The sequence below is a fragment of the Moschus berezovskii genome, chromosome 27 (assembly GCF_049115385.1).
Source record: "Moschus berezovskii isolate FMDL1 chromosome 27, NW_MosBer_1.0, whole genome shotgun sequence".
Taxonomy (NCBI): Eukaryota; Metazoa; Chordata; class Mammalia; order Artiodactyla; family Moschidae; genus Moschus; species Moschus berezovskii.
Genome location: NC_142486.1, coordinates 15,499,373 through 15,518,081, shown reverse-complemented (window position 1 = coordinate 15,518,081; position 18,709 = coordinate 15,499,373). Strand labels below are relative to the sequence as shown.

At 54.2% G+C, this 18,709-nt stretch overlaps 2 protein-coding genes across 2 annotated transcripts; both read right to left on the bottom strand.

Annotated features, from left to right (window-relative positions):
- Positions 1–446: 446 nt before the first annotated feature.
- On the bottom strand, positions 447–2,920 carry ZNF768 (zinc finger protein 768). Its single transcript, XM_088833166.1, has 2 exons — positions 2,662–2,920; positions 447–2,370 (listed from the first exon to the last, which is right to left on the bottom strand). The coding sequence occupies exons 1-2, from the start codon at positions 2,747–2,749 to the stop codon at positions 773–775; spliced, it is 1,686 nt and encodes a 561-aa protein (XP_088689292.1). The 5' UTR covers positions 2,750–2,920; the 3' UTR covers positions 447–772.
- A 6,074-nt stretch (positions 2,921–8,994) lies between these two features.
- On the bottom strand, positions 8,995–12,869 carry ZNF764 (zinc finger protein 764). The gene is made up of 3 exons (XM_088833167.1): positions 12,228–12,869; positions 11,959–12,072; positions 8,995–11,193 (listed from the first exon to the last, which is right to left on the bottom strand). Exons 1-3 carry the CDS (start codon positions 12,433–12,435, stop codon positions 10,280–10,282), a joined length of 1,236 nt encoding a protein of 411 aa, XP_088689293.1. The 5' UTR covers positions 12,436–12,869; the 3' UTR covers positions 8,995–10,279.
- Between the last annotated feature and the right edge of the window lie 5,840 nt (positions 12,870–18,709).

Below are 18,709 nucleotides of genomic sequence, written 5' to 3'. Positions count from 1 at the left end.
GAACAAAGTTGAGAGTTTTCTCACACTGACAGTGAACCCCCTTCGCATTTGTGCAGGATTCAAAGCACAGGACATGAACTTGAGCAGATATGGGCAAGTCATATCTCCTGTGCCTCGGATTATAGGATTCCAGTGAGACGCTGAATATAAAAGCACTTCCCAGACAAGGCCTTATGGCTTCGTTGGCTGCCGTTATGACCCAGCGTCTCTCAATGCCCAGGGCACTATCCACACACAAAATTTAAGGACAAGTCTCTTTTACCACATAAAGGTTTTTATTGAACTCAAATTCAGGGGCTCCAAAGCCTGAGGAAGACAAGAGAGGCTGGGGTTTGCCCTCAGAAGCCAGGCTCCACTTTGGGTCCCACCCCTCCCCTCACCCCTTCCTGATTCAATGAGGGTCTCAGTAGCTACCAGTCTAAGCTACCCAATCTAATTAAGTAACCCTCCCCCCTCCCCCCACCCCCATCTAGCACTTTGCCAAGCCAGGCTTCCACCAAGGGGCATGCTGCTGCTGCGGCCAGCTCTCCGCTGGCCTCTTTCTCGATCTCTCCCAGGGCCTCCGGCTGCCAGCTTGGCCTCCCTCCAACCCCTCTTCATAGCCCATTTCCCACAATTCTCCGGGGCATGTCACTTCCTCCACCCCGGCCCCCTCACCTCCTAGAATCTCTTTTCTCCTCCAGAGTCTCCACTATTCTCTCGCAAGGTTGCTCTAGCTCCCTGTCCCCTTCTTTTCTGCCTACCAGCTCCCCAACCCCGAGGGGGCCCCGGGTCAGCGCCGGCCGGCTGCGTGGGTCCGCTGGTGGCGGATGAGGTCGGAGCTCTGAGAGAAGGCTTTCCCACAGTCATCGCACTTGTAGGGCCGCTCCCCACTGTGGACCCGGTGATGCTGCAGCAGCGTGGAGGAGCGGCAGAAGCCCTTGCCACACACGGCGCACCTGTAGGGCCGCTCGCCCGTGTGCGAGCGCTGGTGCTGAATCAGCGTGGAGGAGCGATTGAAGGTCTTGCCGCAGTCGGGACAGCTGTAGGTGCGGCCTGGCAGGTGCGTGCGGGCGTGGATGGCGAGCACTGAGCTCTGGCCAAAGCGCTTGCCGCACTCGGGGCACTTAAAGGGCTTCTCGCGGGCATGGCTGCGGGCATGGGGGATAAGTGCCGAGCGCTGGGAGAAGCTCTTGCCGCAGATGCCACAGCTGAAGGGCCTCTGCCCAGTGTGCACCCTCTGGTGACTACGCAGGGAGGAGTTCTGGCTGTAGCACTTGCCACACTCAGGACAGCTGTAGGGCCGCTCGTGGCTGTGAGTGCGCTGGTGCCGCAGGAGGTAGGAGCTGTCGCCGAAGGCCTTGCCGCAGTGCGGGCACTTGTAAGGCTTCTGACCAGAGTGGGTGCGCTGGTGGCGAAGCAGGTAAGAGCTGTCAGCGAAGGCCTTGCCGCAACGGGGACACTTGTAGGGCCGCTCGCCCGTGTGGGTGCGCTGGTGTTTGATGAGGTCAGAGCTCTGGGAGAAGGCCTTGCTACAGACCTCACATTTATAGGGTTTTTCACCCGTGTGGATGCGCTGGTGCTGGATCAGGGTGGAGCCCCGCCCAAAGCTCTTTCCACAGATGCCGCAGATGTTGGGCCTTGGGCCCTGCCCACCCCTGGCCCGGCCACCACGGCGGCCTGGACCACGAAGGGTCCCCGTCAGGCCCAGGGGATTCTGGAGCATCTCAAACTGGGGTGGAGCCAGCAGGGCCCCCGTGGGCATCTCAAATGGGGGTCCTAGGGACATGCCCCCTGCAGGCTGTTCCCCAAACCCCTGGGTGAAGGCGTCCAAGGGGTGGACTCCCAAGGGGATGCTCAAGGGATTCTTTTCCTCAGGATTCAGAAGCATTTCTGCACCTTCCTGGAATTTGGAACTTTCAGCTTCAAACTCAGGGCTTTGGGTTTTGAACTCCGGATTCTGGGGTTCATACCCTGGGCTCTGGGATTCATACCTGGGACTCTGAGATTCATATCCAGGACTCTGGGGTTCATACCCAGGGCTCTTGGGTTCATACCCAGGGCTCCGGGGTTCATATCCAGGGCTCTTGGGTTCATACCCAGGGCTTTGGGGCTCATACCTAGGGCTTTGAGGTTCAAAATCGGGGCTCTGAGAATCTGATTCAGGGCTTCTGGGTGCAAATTCAGGGCTTGGGGGCACAAACCCAGGGCTTCGGGACTCAAAACCTGGGCTTTCAGGCTCAAACCTGGGGCTTTGGGGTTCAAACTCTGGGCTTTGTGGCCCAAAACCAGGGCTCTGGGGTTCAAGCCCAAAAGATATCTCTTCGACCTCATAGTCCCCAGTGCCTTCTTGCTGAGAAATTTCCTCTTCCTCATTCTCACTCATGTTGCCTGCAGGATCAGAGAATTACAAAAAACCCAGATTGTGTGGGACCTGGAAGGTTACTGGGTCCCACCATTAATTGCCACAAACCTTTCCCTCCTCCTCAATCAGGGTCGCTGGCCCTTGGGCAAGTGCTGAAATTCTCACCTCCCCCTCAGCAAACCCAGGCCACCGGGTCCCCGACCCCGCCTCCTCCAAGTCCCAGGTGTCCAAGCCCCCTGCTTTCTTCCCCTCCCACCCACTACAGCCCCCTCTCCCGCTCCCAGGCACACTCCTCGGAGGGGCGCTCCCTCCCTCACCTTTGAGGGACCCTTCAGGGCTCCCCATTTCATCAGGACTTTGCATATCTCGGGGCGCGAGGCCCCACGGCGACGCCTCCCGTTCCATCCCCGCCGGCTCCCAGTGCGGCGGCGAGGGCGATGGTGGACGATCCTGCGACTCGGTCTGAGTGTCCCAAGACCCGAGCCCTCGCCGCCCGCCCGCTCAGTGCCGGCCAGGGGACCCGGCTGTCCAGCCCCGGCCCGAGGCCGGACGTCTTGACCCTGGGCCTCTCCGGCCCGCCGGCCCCTCCCCTACCCGCGGTCCCGCCCCCACCCACAAGGTCTCGGCTTGTCCTGGGGTCCTCGCAGGCCTCCAAGCGTCGTGGCCTCGGAAGTGAGGGGCTTCACGACTCGCCTTGCTGCCCCCCGATACCGCTCCCCACCCGAGACCCCGTCGTCTGGCCTCCCAGCCCCCGGCTGGGCTGCGGCTGGCCGACCCCCTCCCCTCCGCACAGGAAGTGTCCGTCCGCGGCCAGTTCCCCCCGCCGGCTAGCTTCGCGGCCTCTCTAGGAGCGACTGGAGGTGGAAACTCGTTGGCATTAACCCTGGGCAGGATGGCCCCGGCGTCGAGGTAGGGGGAAGACTGGGCGCCCTGGAGCCCGCGGGAGAGGCTGGGGCATTTTATGTGCCTATGTCGTAGGTCTCCGTCCGCCCGAGGGCCTATCTGTCCGTCTCCTGGGCCCTGCGTCCGTAAGTGCCTGTGGCCAAGGGCGAGGCGACAAACGAGACCAAGGTCAGCGAGAAGGAGCGACGCTTCCCGGCGCCAGCGGGGGCGGTGTCTAGCTCCCCCCGCTCCTGGGCCTTGGGGTCAGTTCTGGTCGCGTCTCGGGAACCTGGACAGACCTCCCCCCTACCCTCACCCCCGACTTAGGCTCATCGAGGCTCCAGAGTCCGGGACGCCCCTCTTCGAACTCCACTCCCCCATACGGGCGCTCCCACCCTCACTCCTCCTGGTACCCCCCCGCCCCCTTGCCCCGCACCTCACTGCTTCTCTTAATCTCCACCCTTCCCCCGCTCTGGGAGGGCTAGGATCGTTGCCAAGGAAACAGCCCCGCCTCCAGTTCCAGAGGCACCGCCCCTCCCTCCCAGGGAGCTCCGCGATTGGTTGGTGGAGCTCCTGCTCTCACCATCTGCCTCTTCCCACTACACCAACTGCTAAGCGTTAAGGGTCGCCAGGGAACGCGAGGCACCTTTCTGATTGGTTGCAGGGTGCGCAGACCTGTTCCACCTCCTCCGTGCTCCAGAAGTGCCCCCGGGAGGAGTGCGAGGGAGGTCCTGGCGTCTCTCGTCAACTCTGACCTGTACTTTCAGGGCTTTTCCCGCCCTCATTTACCCTTCATTAGATGTTATCTTTCTGAAGAATGAGACATGGATCTGAGGACAGACACCCTTGGCTCCCCTCTCTCCCCTTCCCAGCAGTTTTCTTTTTCTCACAGGTTCCAGGTTCCTAAAGGGGCCAGTCCCGGGCAGAGGAGGTTGGGTTGGGGGGGATCCTGCTGCAGAAAGAACGTTGCTTCCTTTTCTGTTACCCTGCTTCTCCCCTCCACCTGCTCCGAAGCCTGAGTTTAACTCAGTCCCTTGGAGCCTTAATCGCTGGTTCCTGGATTTTCTCACAGGGAGGCAAGGATCCTATGAGAATTCCTTCAGGTGAGGGTAAGAGTTCAGGAGGGGAATTGGATAGAGAACCATCTGGCCTTTAAGGCCGTTAAAAATTTTCCATTCCTGTCTGACTTGGATAGAGGCTTCTAGAGAAAGGGAACCTGAGAAACATAGTTGCAGCTTTGAATCAAAGGAAAAGTGATCCTGGAAAGACAACTGAATAGAATCCAATTCTTTGCCTTTTTCTACCCTTGCTGCTAAAATAGTGTTCTTGACAACTAATGAACCAAATTCTCCCTTTGTGAATGATGCAGGAGCCATACATTGTTCTCCTGCTGCCTACTCAGACAAAGGAAGGAAGGAAATTGGTTGGGAGGAAAGATGATATCTTCCATTCTCCTGAAAAGAGATGAGAACAAGAATTTGGAGAATTGTAAATGGGCAAAGGCTGGAGAGAAACAATCTCAGTTCTCAGTAGAGACTTACAAACAATCACAGACAGATATCTTCCTACTAATAAAGCAGAAGTCCTTTTCTGCCCTCCAAACGATCAGCTTCCAGCTCCATACCTCTCTCCCATCCCAGTGTCTGTCCAAAAAGCTTTGTGGAGAATGGCTCACAGGGTCCAGCACTAGAGAATCCATGGGCAGAAGAGCCTACAAGTGCAGTGATTATGGGAAGAGTGGGACCTGGGGCACCTTCTGATCATTGCCAAAGCACACAAAGGACCTTCATGAGACACTTCTCTCAGACCTCCAACCTTCTTACCTACCAGGAAATTCATACCAGAGAGCAGCCGTCCCCTGAAAAGTGTATAGTGAGCCCTCCAGCCCCAGCTCTGACGTGGTCCACTGCCTGCACTCTTCACAGCACAGGCCTCAAGCCCCGTGAGTAGCAGGAGTGGGGCCAGGGCTTCAGTCGGCTCTGGCACCAGTATTTCCACGTGGAAATTCAGTCTGTTAGTACATGACTGACTGCCAGACAGCCTCCTCCAGCACCTGTCCTCTCTCATCAGTGGGCCTTCGAGACAGGCAGCCTCTGCCTGCCACCTGCCCATAGCAGTGACAAGCTGGAAGCACAGGGAAGCCTCTGATGAGGGTTCCAACTTGACCCTGAGTGTGTGTATCCTGAGTTGGGCAACCACTTTATCCACAGAATCATCCCGTGGTGTGCAGCAGCACTGGGGCAGAGCTATTCAGTGGGCAGCCTTGGTTTATGGTGGCTTGGCCCACACTCAAGGTAGGTTCTCAGTGTGAGAGGGGCACCTCTGTGATCTGCTTCCTCCCTGCATGCAATGGACAAACCCTCTGAAAGGCCTTCTGGGGCTTCCCTGGTGATGCAGTGGTTAGGAATCTGCCTGCCAATGCAGGGGACATGTGTTCGAGCCCTGGTCCAGGAAGATCATGTGCTGCTGCTGCTAAGTCACTTCAGTCGTGTCCGACTCTGTGTGACCCCATAGACAGCAGCCTACCAGGCTCCCCCCGTTCCTGGGATTCTCCAGGCAAGAACACTGGAGTGTGTTGCCATTGCCTTCTCCAGTGTGTGAAAGTGAAAAGTGAAAGTGAAGTCGCTCAGTCATGTCTGACTCTTAGCGACCCCATGGACTGCAGCCTACCTACCAGGCTCCTCCGTCTATGGGATTTTCCAGGCAAGAATACTGAGGAGCAGCTAAATCTGTGTGCCACAACTACTGAAGCCCAGGTACCCTAGAGCCCATGTTCTGCAACGAGAAGCAATGAGAAGCCTGCACACTACAATGAAGAGTAGCCCCCACTTGCTGCAACTAGAGAAAGTCTCTGCATAGCAACAAAGCCCCAGTGCAGCCAAATATAAATAATAGTCAAAAAAAGAAAGAAAAAAAAAACCTAAAAAAATAAGTAAAAGTCCTTCTGTCAGATGCTACAAGCGATGTCCTGGTATATTCAAGATTTAAGGTACCCAGGAAAAGACCAGTCATGGCACAGGCCCTTTTGGGAAGAACAAAGGAAATGGGAGTCTGTGTGTATGGCAAGGTCATCGGCTGGCCTGACACATTTGGAACATGCCCAGAGACCAACCCCTACACTTGTAAAGCTAAGAGCAGCCAGAAAAATAAGTTTTCTGTTCAGAGCAGTCGTCCTCTTAAACTTTAGCAGGCATAAGATTCCATCCCTGGAAATACTGTCTCAACAGACTAGGGACAGGGCCCAGGGAGACAGCTGCTTGCTGAAAAGATACTGCTTATAATTCTGCGGTAGAAAGGCCTTCCTTTGAAAAATACTGGTCTGGGGCAGATTTTAGCCTCTGAATCATAAATGTCTTTGCACATGTTCCTAGAAAGATACACATAAACAAATATTGCCCCCCCCACGGCCAGACTTAGGGGGTCTTTGGAGCTCAAATCAATACCCTTTACATGGCCTGGACACATTAGGGATAGGCCATGTGGATAGGGCTCAGGTTTTCACTAGTACAGACAAGCATTTCTCCTGATGCACCAAAGAAGCCCTAGAAAAACCCTCTTCCTGGCTTAACTTGCTTCGCGGACTGAGCCTCAAAGACCTATGGTAGGTCCCTGGTGGTCCAGAGGTTAAAAATCTGCCTGCCAATTCAGAGGACACAGGTTCAGTCCCTGGTCTGGAAAGGATCCATGTGCCTCGGATGCAGCTAAGCCTGTGAGCCACAACTACTGAGCCTGCACGCTCGAGAGTCCATGGTCTGCAACAAGAGAAGCTACTGAAATGAGAAGCCCGTATACCACAGCTAGAGAGTAGCCCCCACTTGCTGAGACTAGAGAAAGCCTATGCACAGCAGGGAAGTCCCATCCAGTGTAGCCAATAATTAAAGAGGAGCCCTATCTTTGGCAGGGGGAGGGGGGAAGAATCCGTGCCAAGAAGTGAGGAGCTAAGGGGGCAAGACTGAGGCTTAGGTGTTCCATGACACTCAAAAATTCATTAAGTGGAGGAAAGTTGGGTCAGGAGGGCAGGAAGCAGAGGAGTTGGATTTGGTTTGGGGGCCCTAAGCAAGTCTTGAAAACTTCAAAGTACTCAAGAGAAAGTAGTAATTACAATACTTTTAATTTGCAAGCTCAGGGCAGGGTCTAGATCTGGCTTTGAGGCTGAGCTGAGAACTGGTATTGCAGGCCGTGCGTTCCTCAGGCAGTGCTGAAGGGCAGAAGGATGGCTTCTTTAGGGGATTAAAAGGTAGCTCCTACTGCCAAGGTGCCTCTCCTCACTCCCACATCTCCCTTGTGACAGTTGGCAGATTCTCCCAGTGAACTTAAGGCTAAGAGAGGTCTTGTTGGGGCCAATTAGGTTGGAATCAAGTCAGTTCATCATTTTACCTAAACAGTGTCTTTTCCCCAAATTTTCAAGCTCTTCCTTTAGAAGTTCCTTTCGGTTGACAAATCTGGTTTCTTCCTAAGTTAGGCCAGACACAGGGCTGAGTTGTCAGAAGGCAACCGAGGACATAAGCCCTTGCTAATCCTACTTAAGGTGAAAGGTTGTCCTGACCAGCAGCAGGAAAGAGTCTGTCTGTCCATGGCTGGCTGCTTCCATCCCCTGGGCAATGCTGAACTCTGACCACAAAGAAATGAGTGGTAGATGAATAATGGAGTCGCGGGGTGATGGGGGAGGGGTTCTGTGCAGAGCTTGGGAATATAGACAAGCACAGTTCCCTCTGGCTACTGACCCCAAATGTTCCTATTCTGGTCCCCCTTTGCTGCTGATGGAGATCCTAGAGAGTGAAGAATGCAAGCTTTGATTTTGTTGGCCCTGGAACTCTCCTCTCAGGCTGGTTTTTTTTTTGCCTTGTTGGCTGTGTCACTCATCCCGTACCTGGGCTTCACTGACACTGGGCTGCTCTGTCCCTTCCTGGGAGATGCCTCCAGAACCCTGGCTGAGACACTGACTAGGAACTCAGGAGTGGTATGGTAAAGACAAAAGGAAACCCAGAATCCTAGCATATCTCGCCCTGTGTGAGATCTTGGGCAGGTTACTCAGTCTTTCCCAGTCTGTGTCCCCAACTGTAAAAGAATGGAAAGCCTAAGATCTCTTTCAGTTCAAAAATGTGATGAGGGACTTCCCTGGTGGTCCAATGGTTAAGACTCTGCGCTTCCTATGCAAGGGGCACAGGTTTGATCCCTGCTCAGGGAACAAAGATCCTACATGCCACAGAGCAAAAGATTAAATGAAATAAAGCCATTTAAAAAAAAAATGTAATGAGACCTTCCCATCTGAGCCTAAAGTGGCAAAGCCTAAGCCATAGGGCTCTCTCAGGGAGACCCAAGAAGGAACAAAGATCCGACATATCACAGGGGTTTTCAGGTCCTTCTTCAGAAACAGGAAGTGCAGGTCAGCTGAGGGGTGCCGAGGTGGAGACACCACTTGTTTGGGGCAACAGATTCAGTCCTGGAACTTCCCTGGTGGTCCACTGGTTAAGAATCCACCTTCCAATGGAGAGGATGCAGGTTCAATCCCTGGCCTGGGAACAAGGATCCTACATACCACAGGGCAACTAAACCTGCACCCCACAACTACTGAGCTTGTGTGCCACAACTAGACCCAATGCAGCCAATAAATAAATATTGAAAAGATTCAGTTCTAATTTACTCTTCCTGATGATCTGTCCTCTCCAAGCAGATGCTTCCTTCCATAGGCAATTATGAGGGTGAATTGAGTTGATGGACAGGACAGTCCTTTGTAAGCCATAAAATGCAATGTGAGCCAAGATCTAACATAAAAGCCTGCTTTTACTTCTCTCCTGCTGCCCTTTCACAAATGTGCTCTCCACCTGAATCCCTGATTCAAAACCAACTGAATGCCATAGACTACAGTTTTTAAACTCAAATGACTACAGGAGGGGACATCCCTGGCGGTCCAGTGGCTAAGACTCAGTGCTCCCAATGCAGCGGGCTCAGGTTTGATCCCTGGTTGGGGAACTAGATCCTGCATGCTGCAACTAAGACCAGCCAAATAAATAAATACATATTTTTATGTATTAAAAATACATATTAAAAAAAATGACTACAGGAGTCCAACAGGTCATGTAAATGAGTAGAAAATGCCAGATGGAGAGGGCCTGCTTTGCTAGAAACAGCCATGACACTGGTCAGGAAGTGCTAAGGAGTTGGCAGGTGGGCTGAACTGAAGAGCCTCGGCTACATTCAAAGGGGCTTCTCTGCTGCTGCTAAGCTGCTAAGTCACTTCAGTCGTGTCTGACTCTGTGCGACCCCATAGATGGCAGCCTACCAGGCTCCCCTGTCCCTGGATTCTCCAGGCAAGAACACTGGAGTGGGTTGCCATTTCCTTCTCCAATGTGTGAAAGTGAAAAGTGAAAGTGAAGTTGCTCAGTCATGTCCGACTCATAGCGATCCCATGGACTGCAGCCTACCAGGCTCCTCCATCCATGGGATTTTCTAGGCAAGAGTACTGGAGTGGCTTGCCATTGCCTTCTCCGAAAGGGGCCTCTCAGCTCCTGTCAATTGTGGTTTTGTGGGAGCTCAGGTCAAGTCGCCAAATCTTTGGATTTTTTCAAGAGGCCAGAAACTTGGTTTTTGTGTGAAATAGCCTGATTTTTACATCTTAACAAATAATTCATAACACTTAAAAATGCTGGCTGGTCTAAAAATACATGTATTATAAAAGGCTGTTGGAGACCAGATTCAGTACCTGGCCATCAGTTTTTAACTTCTGCAGTCAAGTCAGTGGATAAAACAAAATTCTCCACCTCAGTTCTCTTACACCTAAGCTGAGAAACAGCCTTTCCCATAGTGGAAGTCTAGTGGGGGTTCTTACCTCAGCCCTGACTCGACAAAGGGGGCTCTAGAGTCTGGGACCATAGGGGACAAGGTCTCAGCAGATGAAACTGGTGAAGGCCTAAGATAAAATGGTCCTCACCCCCCACCCCCAGGTCCACCGCCCTCTGGGAATTTTGTGACCTCCCCGGAGTTGCCTGAGTCTGAGGCCCCTGAGGCCATCCTGGGCCTCAGACAACGTCACCATCTTCACCCTTGGCCTTGTCACCCACACTCCTGGAATATCCCTGGGTAATGCTGGAAGCCCACGGGGGGGTCCAGGTCCCCTCGGGCGGAGGCCAGGGACACAGGCAGCCCACCGGCACCCCCGCCCCTGCGCACCCCCGCCCCTGGACGATGGACCCACTGGTGCTTGGCCATGGCTGACTTCTGGCCAAAGCACCTGCCGCACTGAGGACAGGCGTAGGGGCGCTCGCCGCTGTGGGTGCGCCGGTGGGCGGCCATCTCCGAGCTCTGGCGGAAGCGGCGCCCGCAGTCCGGGCACGGGTAGGGCTTCTCGCCGGTGTGGGTGCGCACGTGGCGCCGGAGGTCGGAGGCGTGGGCGAAGGCGCGGCCACAGTGCGGGCAGGGGAAGGGGGTCTCCCCGCTGTGGACCCGCTGGTGCTGGTAGAGGGCGGAGCTCTGGCTGAAGCAGCGGCCGCAGTCGGCGCAGCGGTAGGGCTTCTCGCCCGTGTGGACCCGGAGGTGGGTGGTGAGCGCCGAGCGCTGGGTGAAGGCCCGGCCGCAGTCCGGGCAGCGGTGGGGCCGTTCCCCACGGTGGATGGCCCGGTGCTTGCTCAGAGAGGACGCCTGGCTGAAGCCCTTGCCACAGTCCGGGCAGCGGAAGGGCTTCTCGCCCGTGTGGGTGTAGAGATGCTCCATCAGGGTGGAGCGCCAGGCGAAACTCTTCCCGCACACGCAGCAGCCATGCCGCTGGTCGGCTCTGGGGACCGGGGAGTGGGCAGAAAGTGGCGGGCGACCCCGGCGAGGCACCTTCGATGGCTGCTGCCAACCATGAGGAAAGCCAGCAGAGAGGGGTTTGAGAGCCGTCAGCCCGGGAAGCTGAGCGTCCACAGAAAGGATCTTCCCCAGTGCCTCCCTCCCTCCTCTTTGTCCTTTTTCTGCTTGCTTTCCGGAACCTGCTGGGAGACACGGGGAGAGCTCAGACCTCGGCTTATCCTGGTCCTTGATGCCCACACCCACTATGTAGGGACAGAGAAGCCTCTTAGACACAGCTGCCTCTGGGACTCAGCTCGGTACAGGCAGGGAAGTTAGAAGTTCCACTTAACCCTCGGTCGCACGGGACAGAAAGAAAAACCGTAGAGAAGGAAGGACAGGGGCCCGGAACATTCTGGGAGCTGGGGAAATGGGCGTCGGGGGGACGACAGTTGAGCTAGACCACAGAGCACGAGTGGATGTTAAGGATGCAGCCAGCAGCGGGAACAGCACAAAGAGAGGAACGAAGGGGGCGGGCACTGCCCAGCTCAAAGGGGCTGGGCACAAGTGCAACTGGAGGACAGGATGAAGCAGAGGAACAAAACAGTACCAGCCAAGAGAAAGGAGGCTGCGACAAAAATGTAACAAAAAAAAAGTGAACACAGGAGGTGGTGGAGGAGCTAGAGAACAGGCAAACAGCAGGTGGGGGGATGTGGCGCTCAGAGGAACTTAGAGACCAGCCATAGGTCAGGGGCTTAGGTTCGGAGGAGCTGGGGAGTGGAGAGGCAGGGATGCCTGGGTCACACTCTCGGGCCCTTTCTAGACTGACTCCAGAAGCTAGGCAGGGATCAGGCATAATAATAACCTTAGCTGGGAAAGCAATTCAGGCAGGAAACTGATGAGCAGGTAAGGAGTTGGCAGAGGGTAACATGATGAGTAGGACCCAGTGGAACTCCCCACTACTTCACCTGTGTCTGCTTCTGTAAGACACTCTTCCATCTCAGGAGGCCCGGCATCTGGACCCCACAGTTCTGCCTCTTCCTCCACCCAGGAGATGAGGGCTGGCTTGCTGCCTCGGAAGCCTGGAGGGAAGGGGGAGAGAACGCAACGCCCACGCTGCGGGGGAGGCCGCCGCCCAGGGTCCCGACTTCCTGGGGCCTCCCACTCCACGTGCAGGATCCGGAGGCTGGGCGGGGTGGACCGGGGTGTGAGCACAGGCGAGCAGGTGGGGCCTCACCGAGCGCGCCCAGGTGGTCATAGGTCTCCCGCATCACGTCCCGGTACAAGGCCCTCTGCGCGGGCCGCAGATACCCCCACTCCTCCGGGGAGAAGTACACGGCCACGTCCGCGAAGCTCACGGGCTCGGATGTCCCCCCCTGGGGCCTGACCCCGTTAGGTTCCCGCGCGCGGAGCGGGGCCGGGAGCGGCGCCATCGTAAATGCCATCCGGGCGGCGGGCCGGAGCCACCCCTATCTGCCGGGGTCCGCGAAGCCTCCGAGATCCAGAACGCTCCCCGGCCGGGCTCAAGGGTCGGGGCGCAATCGGGAGGCCGGGAGAGCAGGAACGGCCCCTCGAGGGTCCACGGGGGTGGCTGAACATTGAAGGCAGGCGGCTGAAGGTGCTCTCCTAAGAGATGGCGGCCACGCGGCCCCACGCATTTCGCTCCCGTGCCATCGTTCCCGGATGACGCCACCCGGCTGTCTCCAGGTGGCTTTGTCTTCGAGCCCTCAGCCAACATGGCCGCGGCGGCTACAGACGCCCGGGAAGGCGCCGCCACCGGCCCGGGCGCGGGGTGGGGGGTGGCGGCGCCGGGCCTCCCCGCCGGGTCCCCGCGCCCGCCGCGCCGGAGGCCTCGCCGCGGCTCCGCCCAGACTTGGAGCAGCGACCTCCAGCCCCGACCCCGGCCCGCTCCGCGCGGTGATTTCAAATGTTAGGTTTCGTGGCTGGCCCATCGCTGGGTGACCGCACGCTTCCTCCAGTGTTGAGGGTAAAAGAATGGAGCGGGTAAAAGAAACTTGATCGAGCTATTGAAATTCTGGGAACTTCAGTTTCAGGAGATCGTGAGGGCAACCGGGGGAGGGTAGAATGAGGTCTGAGAAAGGTCGGAAGGACCCTCTTTCTGTAAGCTTACCCCCTCCCCACGTATCCTTCAGAACGCCTCCGGAACATCCATTTAGCTCTAGCTCAAGGCGAGTTCCTTGAATTCCTGGTCCCAGAGCCACTTGCCACCGTGCCCTGGCATGTATGGCCCACGAACACCTCGGATTTTGCAGGCTCAAGCTGAACTCATCCTTTATTTCCCTCTGCCTGCCGCCCCTGGGGTGTTGTCTTAGCAAATGGCACCAACTCTCTTCATCATTTTTACCTCCAAGCTCTCACTGGACACATTTATTGACTGCCCACTCAGTGCTTCCCACAAGCCTTCATAAATATACCCTGCCCTAAGAAGCCTTGATATTTTTCCTTTGGCCAGATAAATCAATCACTGCATTTCACACACTTCATGGACATGCGCTTCACATTTGCTGATCTGGGGGCTTACTCTGGAGCTTTGGTCTGTTTGCCTCCTTCCTTCCAAAGGCCTCCCTGAGACTTTCGCAGACTCCTTGTTGCTGGTGGCTGCTTCTCCCCAGGGCAGCTGGGCAAGTAAAGAACCGATCTCTGAACTTCCCTGGTGACCCAGTGGCTAAGACTCTGCACTGCCAGTGCAGGGGGGCCTGGTTCGATCCCTGATCAGGGAACTAGATCCCACAGGCTGCAACTGAATTTGCATGCTGAAACTAAAGATCCCGCGTGCTGCCATGAAGATTGAAGATCCTTCGTGCTGCAATTAAGATTCAGCACAGCCAAAAAAAAAAAAATCTTAACAGAAGAAGGGAAGGGGAAGACATAAACTTGGGAGGGGTCAGCCTGGCCAAAGAGAGAGGCTTGTTGGAGGGTGGCCAGTAGAGGTCAAGGACTAAGGGCAGAGAGTTGACTAGGGGCCTCTCAGACCCCCTGAAAGACAAAAAAGACAATAGAAAATTTCCATTAAGAGTGAAGGCTTTTTGTCACCTGTCAGTGCCATCCCCATCACACACAGACCTGGAAGAGAGCACTGGGTAGTGCTGGAAACTTGCAGGGGAGTCTGGACCCTCCTGGAGAGGAGCTTAGGGCAGAGTCTGCTCCCCTAGATGGGACTCTGAGGGCCACGGCACCAGGCTGGTGGGTCTGCTAGTGGCCTCTGGCTGCAGCACCTTCCACTGTGGGGACAGTAGTAAGACTCCTTGCCTGTGTGAGTCAACAAATAGTGTGAGAGGCATGGCACTCACTGCAGGTGAAGGGTCCCTCTCCAGAGTGCACTGGGCCCAGACTCCCCAGGCGATCCAGTGGTTAGGACTCTATGCTTCCACTGCAGGGGGTCTGGGTTCAACCTTTGGTCAGGGAACTAGATCCCACATGCTGCAGCAAAGACTTCACATGCCACAACTAAGACCTGGCACCGCCAAATAAAATAAATATTAAAAAAAAAAAAAGAGTGCGCTGGGCCAAGTTGAAGGTAAGGGTAAAGCATAATCGCACTCCGGATGGGGATGAAGGCAAGTCCTCAGTGCCAGGTGCTGAAGCTGGGCACAAGCTGAGGGTCTGGGAAAACCCCGACTACAGGAAACCTTGGCCACAGGCTCAAAGACCACATCGGTGTCTCTGACTCTAGGGCCTATTGACAACTCCCAGATAGACTCCTTCTGCTGACCCCTTCCAAATGTATCACTTTTCTGAATGAGTGCTGGGAAACAGATTCAAAACTTACATTTTTCCCTGTTAACTCTCCAAGGCCTACTCATGTTCAGGTTGATAGAACCAAACTTCACTAAGAAGCATTCAGCGGATACCCAGTCCCTGGAAGCCCCCTTCTAGACTGTGTTGGCCAGTTGAGGGCTTGCAGGTGAGGGACATTCCCACCCACTCCAGGGTCAACAGAGGAGATACTCTCAACTAGAGGAGCAGCAGTTATAAGGCAGGGACCTGAGAGACAAATAAACTGCCTCCATCCTAAACTTCTATTTTTTGGCCATGCTGTGGGACATGCCTTGGGAGCACAAAATATTAACTATGGGAAGTCTCAAACTGCCTCCCTCTTAAACTTGAATTCACACATGGTCACTGACCTTTGGATGATTCATAAAGTATGACCTAATCATGGGACCACTTGGATGCCTCAGAGCCAATTAAGTGAGAAAGAGAAGGTCAAGATTGCAATATCCAGTGGGTGTCATAAATTCAGATCAGCAAAAACTAGTAACGTCAGTGGTAAAGAACATGCAGAGGGTGTTTCTTACTTAACAAACGTTTTTCCCTTCCAGCTGGAACTGGGACATCGCTTCTACTTTTCATCTTTCTGGTTTTCTTTCAGACTTCCTACTCCTGGGAATCCTGAGCATCTGTACCCCCACAGCTGGGTCTCCTCCTCCACCCATTTGATAAGAGCTGGTTTGGGGTCTGGCAAAACTGGGGATCTCTGGTGGCTCAGATGGTAAAGAATCTGCCAGAAATAATGTGGGACATGTGGGTTCAATCCCTGGGTCGGGAAGATCCCCTGGAGAAGGGAATGGCAACCCCTTCCGGTATTCTTGCCTGGAGAATTCCATGGACAGAGGAGCCTTGGTGGGCTACAGTCCATGGGGTCACAACAGAGTCGGACATAACTGAGTGACTAACACTTCCACTTTTCACTAAACTGGGGCAGAATGCTAATCATTCAATAAACATTTCTTAAGACTACCTATGTGGACTTCCCTGGTGGTCCAGTGGTTAAGAATCTGCCTTGCAATGCAGGGGACTCAGGTTTAATCGTTGGTTGGAGAACTAAGGTACCACAAGCCTTGAAGCAACTAAGCCCCGAGTCACAACCACTGAGCCTGTGAGCTACAGCTAGAGTCCATGTGATCCCTTTGCCAAAACTAAGACCCCGAGCACCCAAATAAAATAAACATTTAAAAGAGAGAGAGGAAGTGCACTGGGCCAAGTTGTAGGTAAAGGCAAACCATGATTGCACTCGGTGGCATGGGGATGAAGATGCAGCCTGAGGGCAACTTTGCGTTCATTTAATGAAAATGTGTTGGGCACCTTGGACTTCTGAGACAGGAAAGAATAAGCTTGCAAAGTGGGAGACCTGGGTTCAAACCCTGATTTGGGAAGATCCCCTGGAGGAGGGCACAGCACATTGGTCCAGTATTCTTACCTTGAGAATCTCCATGGACAGAGGAGCCTGTCAGGCTACAGTCCATGAGGTCACAAAGAGTCAGACACAACTGAGCGACTAAGCACACAGCACACTGGGCACCTCATATATGCCAGGCATTGTTCTAGATGTTTTAAGAGAGATTCCAGGTAGGAGCTTTGCTGGCAAAGGTGCAGAGAGGACTTCTGGGCAGATTGTGCTCAGGGCTAGAGATGGACACAGAGCCACAGTTTGGAGACCTCCAGTACAGGGCAGAAGAGCTCCAGAAGAAATTTCTTTACTCTCTTTCTTTCCTTCTTCTTTTATAAATTTGTATTGGGAGTATAGTTGATTTACAGTGTTGTGTTAATTTCAGGTGTACAACAAAGTGAATCAGTTACATATACATTTATTCTTTTTTAGATTCTTTCCCCATATAGATCATTAGAGTATTGAGTAGAGTTCCCTATGCTCTATAGCAGGTCCCTATTAGTTATCTATTTTATTTTTTAAAATTTTATTTATTTATTGGTTGTGTTGCATCTTTGTTGCTGTGAGGACTTTTCTCCAGTTTCGGAGAGTGGTGGTTACTCTCTAATTACAGTGCCAGGGCTTCTCAGTGCAGTGGCCTCTCTTATTGCAGAGCACAAGCTCTAGAGTGCACAGGCTTCAGTAGTTGTGACACCTGCGCTTAGCTGCTCTTCGGCACGTGGGCTCTCCCCAGACCAGTACTGAACTCATGTCTCCTGCGTTGGCAGGCAGATTCTTTACCACTGAGCCACCAGGGAAGCTCTAGTTATCTATTTAATATATATAGTAGTGTGTATGTGTCAATCCCAATCTCCCAATTTATCCCTCTCCCAAGAAATTTCTTGAAGATGGCATTTGAGAAAGGCGGTGAAGGGTGTGAGTTGGAGGGTAGTGTGTAACACAGCAGAATAGCAAGAACAAGATTCATTAAGCTAGAAGCATGTCCAAAGAACAAAGATTCTACTTGGCAGGAGCCAATGAGATGGCATGCTGGTAGAGAAAGAGGAAGAGGTTAGAGTGCGATGGGCCTTGAAGGCCGGTACAGGTTCTTTAGTTTTTGCACAAGTCTTGGGGAGCCAGTATTGGTTTCTGACAGTGGAGGGTAACTCATGAATTTCAGTCAGGCTGATCTGGCGAGGATCCCGGGAACCAATTATCATGAGGCACCCGGCCCGGCTCATTCCACCCACTCCCTTCCCTTTTCGGAGATCCGGGACGCTGGGCGTCACCGTACGCGCCCAGGTGGAGGTGTTTCACTGCAGATACCCCACTCCTCGGGGAAGAAATACAGGGCCACTTTCACGATGTCCGCGGCCTTCTCCCACCTTCTTCCCGCCGGGTCTTCACCGACACCGCTGGGCGCCCAGATCGGGAGCCGGAGGTGGAGTCCTACGGCCACCCCCACTTCTCCCGGGTCAGACTCTAGCGACTCGGCCTCCGAGGCAGGGTCGGGGTGGGTCCCTCAGGGCCCAGGCGACCGGAAGTAGCTTATGGTGGGGCCCCTCTAGGACTGCGGGAAACGGCCCGTTAACCGAACTCATTGGTCCGTGGGCCGAGAAATAAAGGCGCCCTCAGAAGAGGCGGTGGCACTCTACCGTCCATTTTAGAGAAAGGCATTGATGATCTGGTTTATTCCCCCCTCGAGTTTTCTTCTCTTGCTGTTCGGCCGGTGGCCTTGCTAGGGCCTCTTGTCCATAGTTAAGATGGCCGCAGCTGCTTCGGCATCCGCGCTCAGATCTGGCGGGTCAAAGTGAGGCGGGTGCGCGGGCGCGCGGCGGCGAGGGACAGTGGAGAGTGGCCACAGGGCCAGGAATCAGAGGCGGTCCGGACAAACGTCCCCTTCTCAATCCGCGAAAGAAGGCCCATTCAGTGGCCTGGTGTTTAAAAAAATTTTTAAGCAAACTAATTTATTTCTCAGATTTTTTTCATTTTTCATTTAGAAGGTTACACAAGACTTCTCTGCCCCAGCCCCCACCATACCTCTACTAACGGTTTCTTAAATATTCCTACAGTTATTGTCTACGCCCTACAGAAACATCTGTCGTATTTTCACATCTTTACTGGAACTCCGGGAGTTGGTGATGGACAGGGAGGCCTGACATGCTGTGATTCATGGGGTCGCGGAGAGTCGGACACGACTGAGCGACTGAACTGAACTGAACTGAACTGGATCTTACTGAGGACACTGGGACGCATGCTTCCCAGTGCCTTAGAGATCAGGCATTTTACAGAAGAGGAGAGTGAAGCCCAGTTAAGAACCAAGGTCAGGCAGCCTGATAGTGACTCTGGGTCTTCAGACTCCTAATCCAGCCTTTCCTCCTGGCGCTGCCTCCTTCAGACACGTTCCAGAAATGCAACAGTAACGCTTCGAATTTACGGGCCCCTGCTGACATTGTGAAAACGAACTGGATTCTCAAATTATTAAGTCATGATTGAAGTAAAAAAAGTTAGATGAAAAAAAAAGTTCAAAAATGTGAGATGAATTAAGG